Source organism: Mchenga conophoros, linkage group LG13 (genome assembly GCF_057382185.1).
Source record: "Mchenga conophoros isolate Kocher_MC1m ecotype Shallow Benthic linkage group LG13, M_conophoros_male_GT1.1, whole genome shotgun sequence".
NCBI classification, from domain to species: Eukaryota; Metazoa; Chordata; class Actinopteri; order Cichliformes; family Cichlidae; genus Mchenga; species Mchenga conophoros.
The window spans coordinates 21549650-21567683 of NC_140538.1; the positions used below are offsets into that span (position 1 = coordinate 21549650).

Below are 18034 nucleotides of genomic sequence, written 5' to 3' on the forward strand. Positions count from 1 at the left end.
TGTGAGCGCAGCTTGATACCCCGCTTTGCTAATGTCCCGTCGGTTGACAGCTGCCATGGTGAAATAGAGGAGACGGAGGGAGAAACAGACAGAAATGTAACCATGTTCGTTGATTTCAGCATCTTCATAGGCTTTCTCAACAGGGACATCATCTCAAAATGGCTTCTGAGTTCTGCAGCACATTCCTCGATTATGTATTCTCTGTGTTTTTATACTTCTGTCGGGATCTATCTAACATGGACACAGCAAACTCTGCCCGGCAATTGGTCAAAGCCAGCACGGGTAAGCAGAGCTGCCGTTCTTATTGGTTGAACGCAGTGTCGGTCACTTTCAACATCTGCAACAATGAAATGCATATCGCACTTCGCTTTTCCCTTTGTTTTCACTGTTGTCGCGTGTGTTATGCACTTATAACCATCATACCTTACGCTGCTTAACAAAATTAAAACACCTGAACATAAATATCTGTCGATTTATAAGCACAAACGCATTTCTTGTGTCGTTTAATTTTTTTTTTTTACGCGAACGGGCTCGCGTAGTGAGACTTCACGCGCGTGTGCAGTCCCGTCATCGACCAGCAGATGTCGCTTTAACTCTACAAATCGACCCGTAAAGACTAAAGAGTTTGCTCGTAGAGATGCGAGCCAGTAAACATACTGAGCCGGTTATTATCGCCAGCAAACTCACAGAAGACTGGAAAAGTCGCACGTTAAGTAAACATATTAACCTAATAATGCAGATATTTGACAAACCCATTAGAAATATGCTGTTAATGGAATTATTATTCTGAAAAGGCTATTCATTGTTAGGTTGTAGGAAAAATAATCTTTACGAGGCTATAACTAAATATAAAAGTCTAACTATGATCGTGCAATTTGCCAAATGCACAGATAATGTTGTATGATGGGATGAGAGAGGTAAAGAAAGAAAAGTGTTTGGCTGTGTCTCGGTGGGAGGGATTCCTGCTGCAGGAAGCCTAGGTGGCGTGCAGAGCTCAGAGGCGAAACTTTCCAAGACCCCAGATATAGAGACGCGGGCGCATCTCTGTCTCAGGCACCTGATGAACATCTTCCACACTCTTAAAACGAGTAGACGGAACTTCTCCACTATTCTGGGGGCATCCAATAGCCTAAAAGGAAGCCTGTTAAATATCTGAGAACAGCAATAGGAAACGGTAGCCTGTTAACTTGGCTGCAGTTTCTGCGATGGCACTGTCTTTCCGATGCAGGTGTTTGCTTTTGCTGTGTTTGACAGCCATCCACAGTGGTCATGGCACCGTTCAGGTAGGAACAATTTACTTTACGCGCGTCCAGAAGTTTGCTGAGAGTTTTATGCCTGAGAAAACTGGGTCAATAATCCCATCGCAAAATCTCATTGAATGCTGTAAAAATCTTCATACATCTTTCAGAAACAAAATGATTAGAATCAAATTTAACTATCCATACAATGACACAAAAATGTTGTTGTTGTTTTCTTTTTTTCCTTATTAGTTTGTGCGGTTGGAAGGTTTTCGACCACCGTGTATTTTAGTGTAATATTAAATCTACGTCGTGTTTTTTAATTGGGAAAAAATCAATTGAATCTTCTCATGTCTTGTCAGCTGGTGGCATTTCCCCTGTTTTCTGCCTGAGGCACATAACAGAGCAGGGGCCAGTCTTAATGCTGCACAGGTCCGAGCTCTGTACACCATGCATTTCAATGTATTGAACTTTGTTGTTATTGCACGAAGCCCTGTGAATTCCAGTGCAGGAATTTAAGGTATGCTGCCCAGAGGTGTTCCAATGTAAGCATGTGATTAATAAACCCTCCTAAAAGGATTAGCGGCACTTTCTGTGGGGAACTTTGTAATGGCTTGACAAGTGTTCCCTCCAAAGTAACAGCCTGTGGCACCCATGCTATTTTGAGTCTGCCCATTCGGGATTATCCAATGAGCATGTGCCTTCCTACCGCCATGCAAAATATACAGAGGAACAGCATTTTGGACTTAGGTCCCACTGACATCTGCCACACAGCTTTAGCCCAGCTGTGTCTTTCTCTAGAGTTGTGTTATAAGAGTGAAAAGGGGTGAGGGAGAGTGCTGTGAGGTATAAGTGAATATATTCTAGTAGAAAGCAATAGTTTTGGGTGAAATAAAAAACAGTTTGGCGCTTATCATCAGGTATAGTAAAAATATCTCAAATAAATGTTTTCATAGTGTTTTGCATAACATATTTTAGTATCCGTGAAAATGCTTTGTGACTATAATAACTGTTTGTCCACCAATAACATGGGTTTAATCTAAATTACTTCATTCTCCACAGCTGCACAATAATGTTTATTCATCACTCAGGTATTACGTTTTATAACCATTAAACTGAAGTAACCTTTCATCCTGCACTCAGTTTTTGCTGGCAAGTCATTGGATTTTTCCAGGAGTCTTTATTCTGCTCACAGTCTTCATTCGTTATTAACAGACATGCATGGATAAGCACCAGGTGGTTGGGGTGCTTCGTCAGATGGAGAAGTTTCTGAAAGGCCAGGAGATGCGGTTTAACGAGGGGCTGAGGATCATGAAGTCAAAACTGGCAGCGCTTCAGAACTCTGTCTCCAAGTTACCTCAAGCAGACCAGTCGTCTGGTGAGTGATAAACAGGAACAGTGCTATCAGAATTAGCAGAATCATCATCATAACATTTAGACATAGAAGAAAAAAGCACTATAAATCATAACGTTAACAATGGCTCAGCTAAAGTCAAGCGATTCAGCTGGACATGGCAATGCAGGGACCTCTTATTGGAGTAGTTAAGTGGAATTTAACCAACGAATATTCATTATTACAAATGTGGGTTTTTTTTGTTCTATCATAGACAAAAATTAAATATAAATAAAAAATATGTATAAATACATACCTATTAATATTTTTTTTAACTGTCCCTTAGTGAATTGCACCACAACCAAATGCTTTTGACCAGCAGTAAGCTTCTGGAGTTATTCTGGCTGGATATTTGACCACTCTTCTTGGCAGAAGTGGTACAGCTAATTTAAATTGGTTGGTATCCTGGCATGGACCTGATTTTTAAACACAGTCCACAAATTTTCAATAAGGTTGAGGTCAGAACTTGAAAAGGACATTGCAGAGGCTTACTGTTAGCCTGCTATCCATTTCAAACCCAGTTTTGATGTGTTTAAGATCATGGGTTTGGGAATACCAAATTCTGTCCAAGTTTCTACTGGGTAGCTGTTAATTTGAGGTAAAGTTGAAGAATTTGGAGGTATTCCTCCTTCTCCGTTAACATGTACCAGTGCCACTAGCACCAAAACAGGCCCAAAGCATGATACTACCACCACCATGCTTGACAGTTGTTACAGTGTTCTCAGTTTTGAAAGCCTCAATTTACTCCTTCAAACACACTTATTGTCATTGTGGCCAAATAGTTCTATCTTTCTCTCGTTGGACCATAAAGCGTTTCTCCAGAAGGCATTTGTTTTGTCCATGTGGGCAGCTACAAATTTCACTTGAGTTTGAATGTGTCAATTGTGGAGCAGGGGTTTCTTTGTTGGTTGGCACGTCTCATTCCGCAGCAGTGTAAACTGGCTTCGCTGAGGACACTGATGCTGGTCTTCCAGTTGTTTTCAGTTCATGGCAGGGCCTTGGTGGGTTGTTCCTAAACATCCTAACCAATTTATGAGTTGTAGCACTTGGGTTTTCTGCAGTTTCTCTCAGCATTACACAGTCTGACCTAAGGGTTTGTTGGCATGTTCAATCTTGGTAAGATTGTGGAATTGTATTAACACATAGCTGAACTTGTGTCAAGCCAGCCTCCAATTCGAGACTTGCAGTCAAGCCAGCCTCCAGTTTGTTTTATGTTCCCTGTGTATTCAAAGTATTACGGGAATGGATGTGGAAACCGGATTTCAAAATAAAAGCCAACTTCGAGTGAATTAACAGATATGTTAAGAACATAATAACATATAATTTAGGCTTTTTTTTTTTTTACAAACTCTAATGTTAGATCTATATGACACAGCCTTGTACCCTAATTGTGCCCTGTCACTATCAAGGCCATCTTATTTTGGATTTCAAAGTAAAAGCCCTGTGAATCTTCATTTTTGAACTACTCTTTCAATGACTTAATAATGCTCTTAAAAGCAAAAGTCGTATTTCCAAATACTATTTGAACTTTATATCAACACTTTCCAACCACAGTCTTTTTACAGTGATACCATATCAATATCAAGTCAGTCTGATTTTGCCTTTCATAGTAATGGCCCTTTGAAATTGTCCATAATTGACTTAATCTTCTAACGATTCAAAATGCTCTAAAATGAAAAATTCTTGTTTCCACAGGGTAATTCCACCTTAGATCAACAGTATACAGCCCCACAGTGATACCATATCAATATCAAGTCATTCTGATTATGCCTTCCAAAATAAAAGCCTTTTTAAATTGTCCATAATTGACCTAACTTTCAGTGATTTCAAAATGTTTTAAAATGGAAATTTCCTGTTTCCACAGGGTAATTCCACTCCAGATCAACAGTATACAACCTCACGATGTTACCATATCAATATCAAAACATTCTGATATTGCTTTAAAAAATAAAAGCATTTTCAAACTGCCCATATCTGAGTTGCTCCTGGAACAATTTCAAAATGCTCTAAAATGGCACATTCCTGTTTCCACAGGGTAATTCCACTTTAGATCAACAGTATACAACCTCACGATGTTACCATATCAATTTCAAGTAATTCTGATTATGCCTTCCAAAATAATGGCCTGTTGAAAATGCCCATAATTGACCTAACTTTCAGTGATTTCAAAATGCTCTAAAAAGGAAAATTCCTGTTTCCACAGGGTAATTCCACCTTAGATCAACAGTATATAGCCCCACAGTGATACCATATCAATATCAAGTCATTCTGATTATGCCTTCCAAAATAAAAGCCTTTTTAAATTGTCCATAATTGACCTAACTTTCAGTGATTTCAAAATGCTCTAAAATGGAAATTTCCTGTTTCCACAGGGTAATTCCACTTTAGATCAACAGTATACAGCCCCACAGTGATACCATATCAATGTCAAGTCATTCTGATTTTGCCTTCCAAAGTAAAAGCCTTTTCAAATTGTCCACAATTGACCTAACTTTCAGTGATTTCAAAATGCTCTAAAATGGAAATTTCCTGTTTCCACAGGGTAATTCCACCTTAGATCAACAGTATACAGCCCCACAGTGATACCATATCAATATCAAGTCATTCTGATTATGCCTTCCAAAATAAATGCCCTTTCAAATTGAGCATATACGGCCTACTTTTTTGACGATTTCAAAATGTTCTTAAACAGAATTTTGCTGTTTCCACAGGATAATTTCACTTTAGTTCAACAGTATACAACCTCACGATGTTACCATATCAATTTCAAGTCATTCTGATTTTGCTTTCAAAAATAAAAGCATTTTCAAACTGCCCATATCTGACTTGATCCTGGAACAATTTCAAAATGCTCTAAAATGGAAAATTCCTGTTTCCACAGGGTAATTCCACCTTAGATCAACAGTATACAGCCCCACAGTGATACCATATCAATATCAAGTCATTCTGATTATGCCTTCCAAAATAAATACCCTTTCAAATTGAGCATATATACGACCTACTTTTTTAACGATTTCAAAATGTTCTTAAAAAGAATTTTGCTGTTTCCACAGGATAATTTCACTTTAGGTCAACAGTATACAACCTCACGATGTTACCATATCAATATCAAGTAATTCTGATTATGCCTTCCAAAATAATGGCCTGTTGAAAATGCCCATAATTTACCTAACTTTCAGTGATTTCGGAATGCTCTAAAAAGGAAATTTTCTGTTTCCACAGAATAATTTCACTTTAAATCAACAGTATACAACCTCACGATGTTACCATGTCAAGAATTTTTCATTTTAGAGCATTTTGAATCGTTAGAAGATTAAGTCAATTATGGACAATTTCAAAGGGCCATTACTATGAAAGGCAAAATCAGACTGACTTGATATTGATATGGTATCACTGTAAAAAGACTGTGGTTGGAAAGTGTTGATATAAAGTTCAAATAGTATTTGGAAATACGACTTTTGCTTTTAAGAGCATTATTAAGTCATTGAAAGAGTAGTTCAAAAATGAAGATTCACAGGGCTTTTACTTTGAAATCCAAAATAAGATGGCCTTGATAGTGACAGGGCACAATTAGGGTACAAGGCTGTGTCATATAGATCTAACATTAGAGTTTGTAAAAAAAAAAAAAAAGCCTAAATTATATGTTATTATGTTCTTAACATATCTGTTAATTCACTCGAAGTTGGCTTTTATTTTGAAATCCGGTTTCCACATCCATTCCCGTAATACTTTGAATACACAGGGAACGTAAAACAAACTGGAGGCTGGCTTGACTGCAAGTCTCGAATTGGAGGCTGGCTTGACACCAGTATAGCTGAATGGTCCAAACCAGCAAGCTGCCAAAACTTCTGCTTTTATATAGGTGGTCACACATGGTTAACCCTTTAAAACCGGTCGGAGCGGGCACGCTCTGTTTTGCGTAACTATTTTTAAATCCCGGTAGCTCTGCAACCACGTAAGCTAGCGCAAAAATTTTTTTTGCATATGAAACCGGAGGAGTTGTACTTACATCTTATGCCATCAGCTTGTCCTCGGTCACGGTTTCCTTCCACATAAAGCTTTGCAAAAACTGCATAAAAAGCGCTTGCAGGAACAAAAACATAATATTCCAGAAACACGCTTTACGATCCGATCAGCTGTCCATAACACTTCCTACGTTGGAATAGACGTCAGCGCGAACTTTTGCATTTCCGCCATTACCTGCCCGAAACCGGAAGTGACGTCATTTTCGCGGAAATGTAGTCTTTTTTGTGATCAGGGCCTCAGGGCCTATACTGCTCTTTTTAAAAGTTATCTTTGACTTTATGACTTTCTGTGTCGTTTCTGGGATGCTTAGGACTCATATTGCACTGCTGGAAATAGTTTATTTTGATGCATATGCTGATTTTTTGCAAATTTGCAGTATAATATTTATTTTCGTTTTTACTGCAGTGTATAAAAATTGGTGTATTTCAAAAATAAAACTAGGAAGACACTCAAAATAAATTTCCTGTGGTGGGGAAACTATTTTGTGCAACTTTTTTGTATTTACAGTTTTGAGGGATAAGTCTCTTAAATTTCTCTAACTACAAATATATGTTAAAAAATCAAAAACGATTTTCAATTTTTTTGTAGTTTATTGCACTTTTTTGCAATTTATGTAATTACTATGCACTTAATGAATACATATTATTAAAATCTGGGCTATAATGGTTGTATTGATGTATAGCAACTTGAAATGCTCCCAAAAATGGCTCCACAGCATGTAAAAATATAATATAAGCTCTGGCGGACTTGGTTCTATGGTAGGTCTTAAAGGGTTAATCAGTACATCTGATAGGCTGATCAAATACCCTCTTAATTCCCATGGTAGCAGTAATGGTGTACATAGTTTTCCATAGGGCTTCACAGTCCTGTGAAACCTTCCTTTTTCACCTGACGGCCTCCTCTGGACATGCTGCAGGCAGTGCCATCTTTACATGGATTGCAAGTGTTCATATCTCTTGTTGAAGAATTGCTTGTAAATGAAGTAGACTGAACCAAATCTGAGACATATACATTTGTGTTCAGTAAACAAATTACCAGTCTCAACACTGACTAAAATCAGGAGCCAGATATTAAAATTATGTACTTAGAAATTGATTAAAATCAGACTCAAAACAGATTTAATAAAACTTGCATTTCTTTCTTTTTTTTTTCTTTTTTTTTTTCTTTTTTTTTTTACCAACTATTACACATCTATTATGCTTCAAAGTTAACATACCTGATAAATGACTGTTTAAACCACAGGAAAGATGTCCAAATGCCCCACCAGCCACTTAAACACAGAGTACGGTATGTGGTTGGTTACTATAAGTAGGGCAGCATTTATCCCATAATGCCACTAAAGTCCTTTCATTTGCATGTCATGCTGTATAAAGTTTCATATGCATGCATGATATGACTGCTGTTGTTATGTTTTTTGTTTTGTTTATAATTCAGCAGCGCACTTTTATGTTAAAGTCAGGAGAAAATTCCAGAGTATCAAATTTCAAACATTTTAGAAAGTTTGTTTTCTTTAACTTGATTTTTCCTCTTGAGTGAGTGACAGTGGAGAGCCAGACATACTTTCTTGTATTATGGAATTATACTTTTCTTCTAGCACTTCAAGGCCATCTCAGTTACAGCACTGGGTACTTGACAGGGGAAGTGGATTTGTGGAATTGTGTTATTTGGCAACAGATACTGACACCAATTTGCTAGTGATGGACCAGCGCAGTTCATAGCTCTGTGAAGAATACTTGGCAGGACAGAAAGAAGCTGTTTTGCATTTACAGCAGTAAAGGTTCAGCAAAATAAAAAAGGAAGGAAGAAATATCACAACACCAACTTTAAATGCTTAGACTGAGATAAAACCAAAAAATGTCAAATTCTGGATCGAGTTAACATCATCACTGAGTGATGCCTATGTGCTATATCACACAGAAACTGATCAGAAAACAGCACAATGGGGGGGGGGGGGGGGGGGGACTAGCTGTTGTAATAATACAATCATTATCTGTACACAACTCAGTCTGACCAAGTGTGACTTAGAAACTGAAATGTTTTCAGTTTAGGAACAAAAAGAAAAGGAGACAGTTTTCCCACAATTCCTCAAGTTTTAAGAAGAACATAAATCTCATGAAAGTTAAAAATGTAATCCATTCCTATGATTATGTAATGTAATTATATACTATTAGGGTATTATACATCATACCTTCCAGAGCACGATACATAGCATAACATCTGAGTGCTGGTACACTTCTGACTCATAAAAATGGCTGTTCCTTTGCCCGATGACTGTAAATGAGGCATTGAACAATCTTTTCCCATGAAGTTTCTGCACTGCCCAGAGACACGTGTATATCCTCAGGCAGAGAATGCCAGAGGATGTTGGAAGGCTTATTCCACATGTGACCAGCCTTCCTCTTGTTCCCTTTTTCTTTCTCCCACAGCACCCACCACCTGCCCCTCCCTGGAAGCCCCTGCTCATGGAACCAAGTTCGGGTCAAAGTATTTTGTTGGCCACGAGGTCCATTTCACTTGTTCCCCAGGCTATCACCTTGTGGGTTCTGCGACGCGAGTTTGCCGGGAAAATGGCACCTGGACCGGCGCTGACGTAACCTGTAAAGGTGAGCTTCACTTTCCCTATAAACTTTTAAGATTAGAAGATATTTATTACCCACAAATTCCCAGTTAGACCAGTTTCAGGTGTAGAATGCCATCGCGGTTCAGCTAAAGGATGGTTTTATCTTTCTTCCATATAAAAACATCAGTTCCCGTTTGTGTTTTATTTGCTTTGTTATTCACTGTTGAGCAAAAATGTCCACAAAAATCTATTTAGGGTGACCCTGTCTTAGCATTGTATGAATGACTGGCTGAAAAAGACATCAGCTCAGAAAGAAAAAAGCACAATGGAGTTCCTCGTACACATAGATAACAGGCAAAGAAAAGAGCCATTCTTCAGAGTGTGTGGAGCTCCTCGGCACGCTGAATGAAGCGCTCGTTAAAATGGCATTAAATGTCTCTGAACACAGAAAAACACCTGTACTACATTCCACTGTGGGTCCATTTCCCCACAGGCTTCTACCCATCATTGCCAGACAGCACTGGTGTGGCTACTGTAAGTTGACACCCCCAGCCCTCGCTCATGTTTCCTCGGTTCTTCAACAGTAGCCCCACTGCACCGGGTTAAGTCCAGTCATTATACTCACACTATGGTCTGATTGCACAGAAGTATGCCAAGCATGCTCTTGATAGCCCTTTCAGCTTGCACCGGTGGCTCTCCTCCAGAAATTCCAAGTGGCACATTTGAACATGTGCGTACGTTTATTGACATTCATGGTTAAAACAACACAAGAGTGCCCAACTCTGCACAGTATTATCCCAGTTCGTGCTTTTCAGTCCAGCGTATTTGATGCCTAAAATACTCATACCAAAAAATTGATCTTGATAGAGTTTGAAAGTCTTTAAAGTTAAGAAGAGTTTAAAAATATCTAGCATGGTGCAGTGGGCCTTTTCATGTTACGGTCCTGTGGTTGCTCCTGGGCAAGCCAAATAAAAATTAGAGGAACTGGTTGTTATCCTGTATACTGTGGCCTCAGTGCTGAGGTTCAAAGAGCACAGTCTGCTTCAAAATGTGTACATCTGTAAAACTTTCGGAGCCAACTAGACTTCATAAGGCACGGCATGCCAATCTTCCACTTGTGTCCTAATTTAAAGAGACAGAGCAAATTGTGGTGCTGTCACAACGCCACAATCAATGCCATCCTGCTAACTCTGTCAAACATATGCACAATATCCTTTAGTATTTATTACTTTATTGACATCACACAGAGTCAGAGTAACGCATCCACTTGTTTTGACATCATACAGGTTCAAGACTACATTTAAACTGCTGGGACGTTTTTGAAGCATCCTCAGCTTGTAGCTCAGCATGCACAGTGGTGCAGGGGTTAGCACCATCTCCTACTCTGGGTTTCATCCACCAGAGTTTGGATGTGCTCCCTGTGGTTTCTCTCTGGGTACTCCAACTTCTGTGCAGAGACAAGCATGTTAGGTTCAAAATTAGCCAATCTTAATTGATGTTTCTCCATGTAAGTCTTGTAAGAGAATGATTTCCTGTCCAGGGTGTACAGTACCTGATCTCATGTTCAACTGGGACAGGCTCCAATCACACCCCTTGATTTTCATATTAATGGCCATTTCTGACACTGATATAGTCTTACTCACAATCAGAGGCATTCGCAGCAGTACCAGTTTGGGCATGTTTCAATGAAGCCACGGAAATATTTGTAAAGGATTTTCTCCATGATCAGAGGCTAGTGAAGACGTTGCACATTTCTCAACACGTTGACTGTAGTTAATTTAATACTCTCCTATATCCACAGATGTAAGCGAATGTGCAAGTAATCCCTGCCAGAATGGAGGTACCTGTGTGGAAGGGGTCAACCAGTACAAATGCACTTGCCCCCAAAACTGGAGTGGCTCCCACTGCCAGCACCAAACACAGACAGGTCAGTACCATGGAAGGAATGTCTGAGTCCCTTGGTTTGTTTGTATTAGCATGTCACTCGGGACTTTACCCTAGGTGGCATTACGATTTCATAATTTATTTTTTTCTATCACAGCGCCCCCTGAGTGGAGTGTCATGAACGATCCAGCGTTCAGCCGGAGACCTCGCTGTGCCCAAGTGAACCAAGCCCAGCACTGCAGCTGCGATGCGGGCTTTCACATGAGTGGCACCTCTGACAATAGTATCTGTCAGGGTGAGCTGTAATTATGTGCTACCTTAATTGATCCCTGTTGGGAAATTCTCCTTTTCTCCACCTCATAGGGAGGTAAGGTCAGCCGCAGAGCCGTTCCCTTGAGCTGCTGACCTGCTCTACGATATCTCCGTGGGGCATAAAGAGATGTTATATGGAATTTACTGATGAAAATACCACAAAGTACCTGAATCCTTCACTCCTCTGGTGATTAATACAGTTGCAAATGAGAGTAATCTGTAGAGCCAGTCTGTGACAAACAAAATAATCCTCTTGAGAGGTCACGAGCTGATTAGCATCTCTTTAGGTCTTAGTTACCCTCATCGAGCCATATCAAATATACTGTTACCTATGTTCCAAATAGGTCCTCCCATCTGAGTTACTTTTGCAGGCACATTTCTTTGACCTTGTTATATGATGCATGTTTTAAAGTCAGTGTGTACATGCATTTATTTTCTGTTTATTGACAGATGTAAATGAGTGTGAAGTGTACCGGCTGGACCAAGGAGGGAAACTGTGCGTCCACGAGTGTGTAAATGTCCCAGGCTCGTACCACTGCGCTTGCCCCAGCGGTTACAAGTTGCTTCTAGATGGGCGGAGCTGTGAGGGTGAGTGACAAGGGGGAACGCAGGACAAAGGCTTATTCACAGGGCCCTGGCTGCAGATCTCACTGGATAAGTAGCTCAGATAGGAATACCTGTGATTTAGAAGGATACGGAGCAGCAGAGATTTTAGTTTTTCTGTAGAATTGTTTGTCTGCGTTGCTACTTTTATTGTTACCCCTGAAGGTAACCGTGCTTTCCAAAGGAATGAATGACCTCACCCCTTCCCAGTAGAAGGGATATTTAGGACATTTCTGGTAGTCAAACTTTAAAAAAACAAAAAACCCCAATAGCAGAGCACCCCCTGCTCACACCGTGGTAACCAGGAAGCAGGGTGTCAGCCTGGCAAGCTTCTCTCCCTGCTTCTCATTCTTACATGCCTTTGCTGTTTTGGCCTCCAGATGTGGATGAATGTTTAAGCCAACAGCACAACTGTAGCCGAGGGACAACTTGTATCAACATGGGAGGAGGCTTTCAGTGCGTCAATCCAGAGTGTCCCCACTCTCACGGCGACATCAGCTACGTCAAGACATCTGCCTTGTAAGTAGATGCATCCTAATGTGAACCACTAGTCTTCTTTGTTTTTTCAGTGACTAGTTAAAAAAAAACAACATCTGTCACGTCTTAGCGAGAACAGCCATCTTTTAAATGACTCCTTGGGAACTAAATCAGACCCAACTGTTGAGCACTACGGGCTTTTGAACAGGAAGAATAGCAAAAGTAAACTTTTGTGTAGCTTTGTTTAGGTGTGTCAGTAGCCGTGCATACACAACAGGATGTCAAAATACACACAAAAAAAGGTCTGTTATTGACAACTACACTTGAGAAATGCCTTACAGCCTCTGAGTTTAATACAGTCCAGGACCTGTTTGCCATTGGTAGAAATAACATTACATTTCTATGGTAACTGCTGAGGTCTGGCAACACAGACACATCACTAACAGCCAAGTTAAAAAACAGTTTGGGAACATGAATTAAAGGCTGCCCGTGAGACGGATACGAAGCCTGTTCACAGTTTACCAGCCAACCTCCTGGTCCAACTTTGACTTTCTGTACTTGCTGTAGTCCCAGTGAGCGAAACATCTGGATGCATTCACTCAGTTTTATCCATAGACTGTACAGAGAAGAAGCACATAGCCACTGTGATGTCAGTCTGTGGAATATGGGCTTTTAGAGACAGATTTACTAATGCTTAGGTTTTGGCATAAAAAAACGACAAAGATTACAAAGAGAGCGCAGTGACAAGGTTCCATGTAAAGAGGTAGGAACTCAGTGTGCAAAAAATAGGAAGGAGAATATTTAAATCAGGGGCACAAACTGATTTTCTAACTTTTGTGAGGCATAATCTACTCCTGGGCCGATATTTAACACAAAAAAGTGCTTCTTATTTCTCGCACCTATTTTTCAATATTGAAATGTACTGACTATGTTTAGAGAACAGGGCAACTTTTGTAGATCAGCCCTAAAACTAACCACACCTATGAGCGCTATTTGGGGATTGCGTCAGATGCTATTTTGCCCCATTTAGTAAAGCCGATCTTAAGGGCTTTAAATTCTAAGGGTGGATCTGGCTGAGTACTGAAGGATACTGTACACTCATATGGAAGGGTTGTGTCCATTACATTTTACTTATTTTACTCTAAATGAGACCAAAGTTTCCCAAATAACCAGAAGACTGGGTTAAATAAGATGTGAAAATAGTAATTGAGACCATCAGGAAAAAGGGTTACTGAGTTAATAAATGAAAAGAGTATTATATTCTTTTAATTTGAAACCATGCTTACTTTTGCAACCAAATGAGTCATCGCCCTGGTGGCCATTAAAAAGAAGCACGTTTAATGCACTTCCACACACTGGATTTCACTTTTCAGACCTGGAGACATCCATCTTTTATTCTTGTCTCTGGTTTCAATAATCTGGTGAAAGGATTTACTGCTGTAATAATGCACTTGTTTTCCCACATACTACTTTTTGCGAGTGATGAATTCCCTCGTGACATAGAAAATGCACACTCAGCAGAACCGCACCATTTTTTTCCCTATTTCTTTGGAGCCACGTAGGATGTCAATATGTTTTATTTGCCAGCCATCAGCAAGCTGCTTCATTTAAGTGCATGAAACAAAGCTCTGTTTGCTTCTACTGAACCATCAGTGTGGTGAAATAGTGCTCTGGTGCCAGCAAACCTGAAGGAGAAATGTTTGAGGAAAATACTTGTAACAAGAGAGAAAAGAAAAGATTCGAGTGAGAGCGTAGCTGTGACCCAGTTCCTTTCTACGTGCTCATGTTCACCACATTTTAGGTTCATGAAAGATTGAATTCAGTGTAAGTGCAGATGTTAGCGTGCATATTAAATCCACGTTATTGTTGCTAGGTCCCACAGCGCAATGAATAGCGGAAATAGACACTCATAGCTCCAACAACTGATAAGACAGCTTCTGGAAATTTTTAGATAATATAACAAAATGTTGGAAAATACAATAATCTCAATAAACTGAAAGTCCAGATACATTTCTCAGATCTCGTGTCAGGTCTTTGTTGGATTTTTTCCTATTTCTTAAGGAACCAGCTTTCATATACTGTAAATCTAGGTTTTTAAGCTCTGTCCCTTCTTGTCCATTTTCCTCAGATTTTTTAAGAACTCTTTAAGAACCATGCTGAGATATGCCAAAACTTCAGCTCTTTGGGAATCACCTAGTTGGTGCAAAAATACTATGTTATGTTATGCCTGCCAGACTGCGTTATCTTTGGCATAATTTGGAGATGCAGCTAAAGAAATGGTTTGTGACAGGCTGCTAGGGTGACAGGGCAGCTAAAGATTTAAAATGGTCTCTTTGCTAAGTTGCCTGTTATGTGTAGACACAACACTTAGTTGGGAGTTAGGAGCCTTTTTATGCTTGGTCAGGTACAAGGACTGGACTGAAATGGAGTAAACATGCAGCCAATGTCTAGAGAAAAACATTGAAATGAGTATATGTATGTGTGTGTTTCACTTCTCCAAAGCACTTTGCCCAGTAATTCTTAATATTTACTGTATTTCCTTCCTGCAGTCAGTGTGAGAGAAACCCCTGCCCCATGGACAGCCGTTCCTGCCACCTGGCCCCCAAGACTGTGTCCTTTCACTACCTGTCTCTGCCCTCCAACCTGAAGACTCCCGCCACGCTTTTCCGCATGGCGACCGCTGCCGTCCCCGGCCGCGCCGGCCCGGACAGCCTGCGTTTCGGCATAGTGGGCGGAAACTCACGCAGTATCTTTGTTATGCAGCGCTCAGACAGACAGACTGGTGAGCTGATACTGGTCCAGCAGCTGCGCGGGCCACAGGAGATCAGCGTTGACGTGGACATGTCCGAGTACAGCGACCGCACCTTTCAGGCCAAGCATGTGGCCCAGGTCCACATTCTGGTTTCACCTTACAATTTCTGAGCAAAGGAGGAAGATAAAGAGACTGAAAACTGTAGGAAGTTTACTTCAACCTATTTCAGAAATCAGTTTGTCTGAATTAGCAGTCACAGCCAAAATTACCAAAAGAGTGAGAAGGCGACAAAGCTGATTTTTAATCTCTATTTTATAAATCCAAAAATTAATGGAGAATTATAATGTAGCTGCATCTTTAGATAGTATCAGTATGCCTATGATTGACAATACTTGGCTCAGTGCATTTACATTTATAAGATCTAAATAACAGCATAATGAATGCAGAATGAGGGATCCATAGCTGTCATTGCTGTTGCTTTCTGTATGGCCACTATAGTTAATGTTTGTGTAGCTCAGGCCGCAGATTTAATGCACTGCCTTTGCTTAACTGATGATAAATCCCTTTTTGACATTAGTGCTCCTGTGGCTCTAATTTATTGGCGATAATTGTTGCTGGGTTTTTTTTGAGTTTTTTTTACAATATAGGAAACAGTATGCCACATGTTTATCTTCAATCATATACTGTATATTGGGTTTTTTTTACTAGCTTGCTTTGTTTACCTTTTGTAATACTAAGGGAGATTTTTAAGCAGTAGCTGCAGTGCTGTACCTGGTCTGTTTCCCCTGTTTCTCATAACCTGTATGTTACCCAGAGGTATTCTCATTATACTCCAAAACAATGATGATTTGTCAACCTTGCCAATGTAATACATAGTTTATCTGGAATTTTAATTGCCTCGGCATAACTGCAATAAAATCAGTCCAACTTTTCAGTATTTGTTAGGACTACCTCGCTTGATCCTGAGCAGAGTGCTTTTAAATGGCTTTGCAAATGTGCTTGTTTTCATTCAACAACCATTGTGGGGGGATTTTAATCACTGAAAGGCAAACCCATACATAGCTGAAAAATGAAGCTTGGATGGCTATAAAACGCTTTCTGAATGAAGAGATGAAAGATTCGAGAAGAAGAATGTGTGTTCAATAACATAACCCCTGGAGCAGAAGTTCACAGGCAGTACACATCATACAAGTATTTCCAACATGTCTTAGAAACAAAGGAAGTCTCATAGTGTTTTTATTTGACTTTAGTAGAAGCAACAGCAACTGTCACATCTTCAAAATGCATCTCAGTGTGTCTATTTGATAAAGGAAAAGCAAAACAAAAAAGATTAATGCTTACCACATGTGTTCTCTTAACTTCTCCTGTCCTCCTCTTATGTCTGCATCCAGGGGGTTTACATCGCAATAAAAGGGGCCAAAAAAAGCTAGGCGACATGCTTCGAGGCAAGAGTGGATAGTGAGACTCAAAACACATGCCTCAATGATACGCACTGCTTTGAAAATGACAATGCGCCTTAATAGCTGGCGTAATTTCCTTTGGTAATGTACCAGGAGCTCTTACATTGCAGCCTTTGTTTCAGTGTGGAGCTCAGGCTGTTTGATGTTTATACGTTTCATCCATTCTCCGGCAGAGGGATATTGCCAGAGACAGCTGGAGAGCACTGAGCTACAAGCCATTTTCAGGAGAGTAATATCAAAAATGTACAGAAGGGGACGGTCCCCGGGGCAGACAGAATGGAGAGTTCATTCATATAGTCACAGAAAAAAAAGGTTGACTTTAGTTCTCTTTGGTTCTTCCTCCCATCACCCTTAACTAGTCACAGCAGATGGCAGACACTCCCTGAGCCTCGTTCTGCTGCAGGTTTCTTCCTGATAAAAGGACGTTTTTCCTTCTCACTGTCACCAAAGCACTTGGGTCATCTGATTGTTAGGGTTTTCTCTGCATTACTGTAGGGTCTTTAACTTCCAATACAAAGTGCCTTGAAGCAACTGTTGCTGTGAATTGGCACTATATAAATAAAATTAATTCTCACAACGACCACTTTACTAGCAGTCATCTCTGTAAATGATGGATGGCTTAATGGACATTAAACATTAAATGTTAATAGTGGATCAATCCATAAAGGTGTTTTGCTCTACTTTTTTTTTTTTAACAGGTTAGCTGAAATGTCACTTGTGTCACCTGCACCATCTTTCATTTGGGGAGTAAATCTATAACTTACAATCACGGTAAAAAGAAAATATACCCTCTTTCAATTCTAAGGTTTTACGTATGAGGGTATAATGAAAATAAACTGGTCCTTAGCAGGTACATTCTCAGATGAACAACCTCAGATGAACTACAGAAAAATATGACATATTACACTTTCATTATTTATTTAACAAAAAATAAACTGGAACACAGATCAGTGTATGAAAAACTAAACAAAGTCTTACTGTTCCAATATGAATTAAGAAGGTAAGAAAGAACCAGGTGCTGGAAATCAACTAGACTCGATTAACTGATCAAGTGTGAGCACCTCCATTAAAATGTCAGTTTTGGCAGTTTGCAGGTCTGGAGCATTCAGGCGTTTGTTAACGTGATGCCAAGGATGAAAGACATCACCTAGATCTTAAACAAACAATTGTAGGTGCCCATCAATCACGGAAGGGTTATAAGGCGATTTCCAAACAAAGCCTTTCATTATACAGTGAGAAACATCACTCACAAGTAGAACACGTTCAGCTGTGCCAAGACAGCAGCCAATCTTCACAGGAGAGGTCATCCCAGGATATTTACCCTAAGTT

At 39.9% G+C, this 18034-nt stretch overlaps 1 protein-coding gene across 2 annotated transcripts; it reads left to right on the forward strand.

Annotated features, from left to right (window-relative positions):
• The first annotated feature begins 102 nt into the window (after positions 1–102).
• On the forward strand, positions 103–16409 carry fbln7 (fibulin 7). Of its 2 annotated transcripts, none has more exons than XM_085297185.1 (8): positions 103–282; positions 2454–2616; positions 9084–9260; positions 11019–11144; positions 11259–11396; positions 11864–12001; positions 12397–12535; positions 15043–16409. In XM_085297185.1, exons 1-8 carry the CDS (start codon positions 103–105, stop codon positions 15413–15415), a joined length of 1434 nt encoding a protein of 477 aa, XP_085153311.1. In that variant the 3' UTR covers positions 15416–16409. The 2 variants fall into 2 exon arrangements, with proteins under 2 accessions (XP_085153311.1, XP_085153310.1); XM_085297184.1 differs by lacking the exon at positions 103–282 and adding an exon at positions 1002–1283 and having other exon boundaries at positions 15043–16405.
• The last annotated feature ends 1625 nt before the right edge of the window (positions 16410–18034 follow it).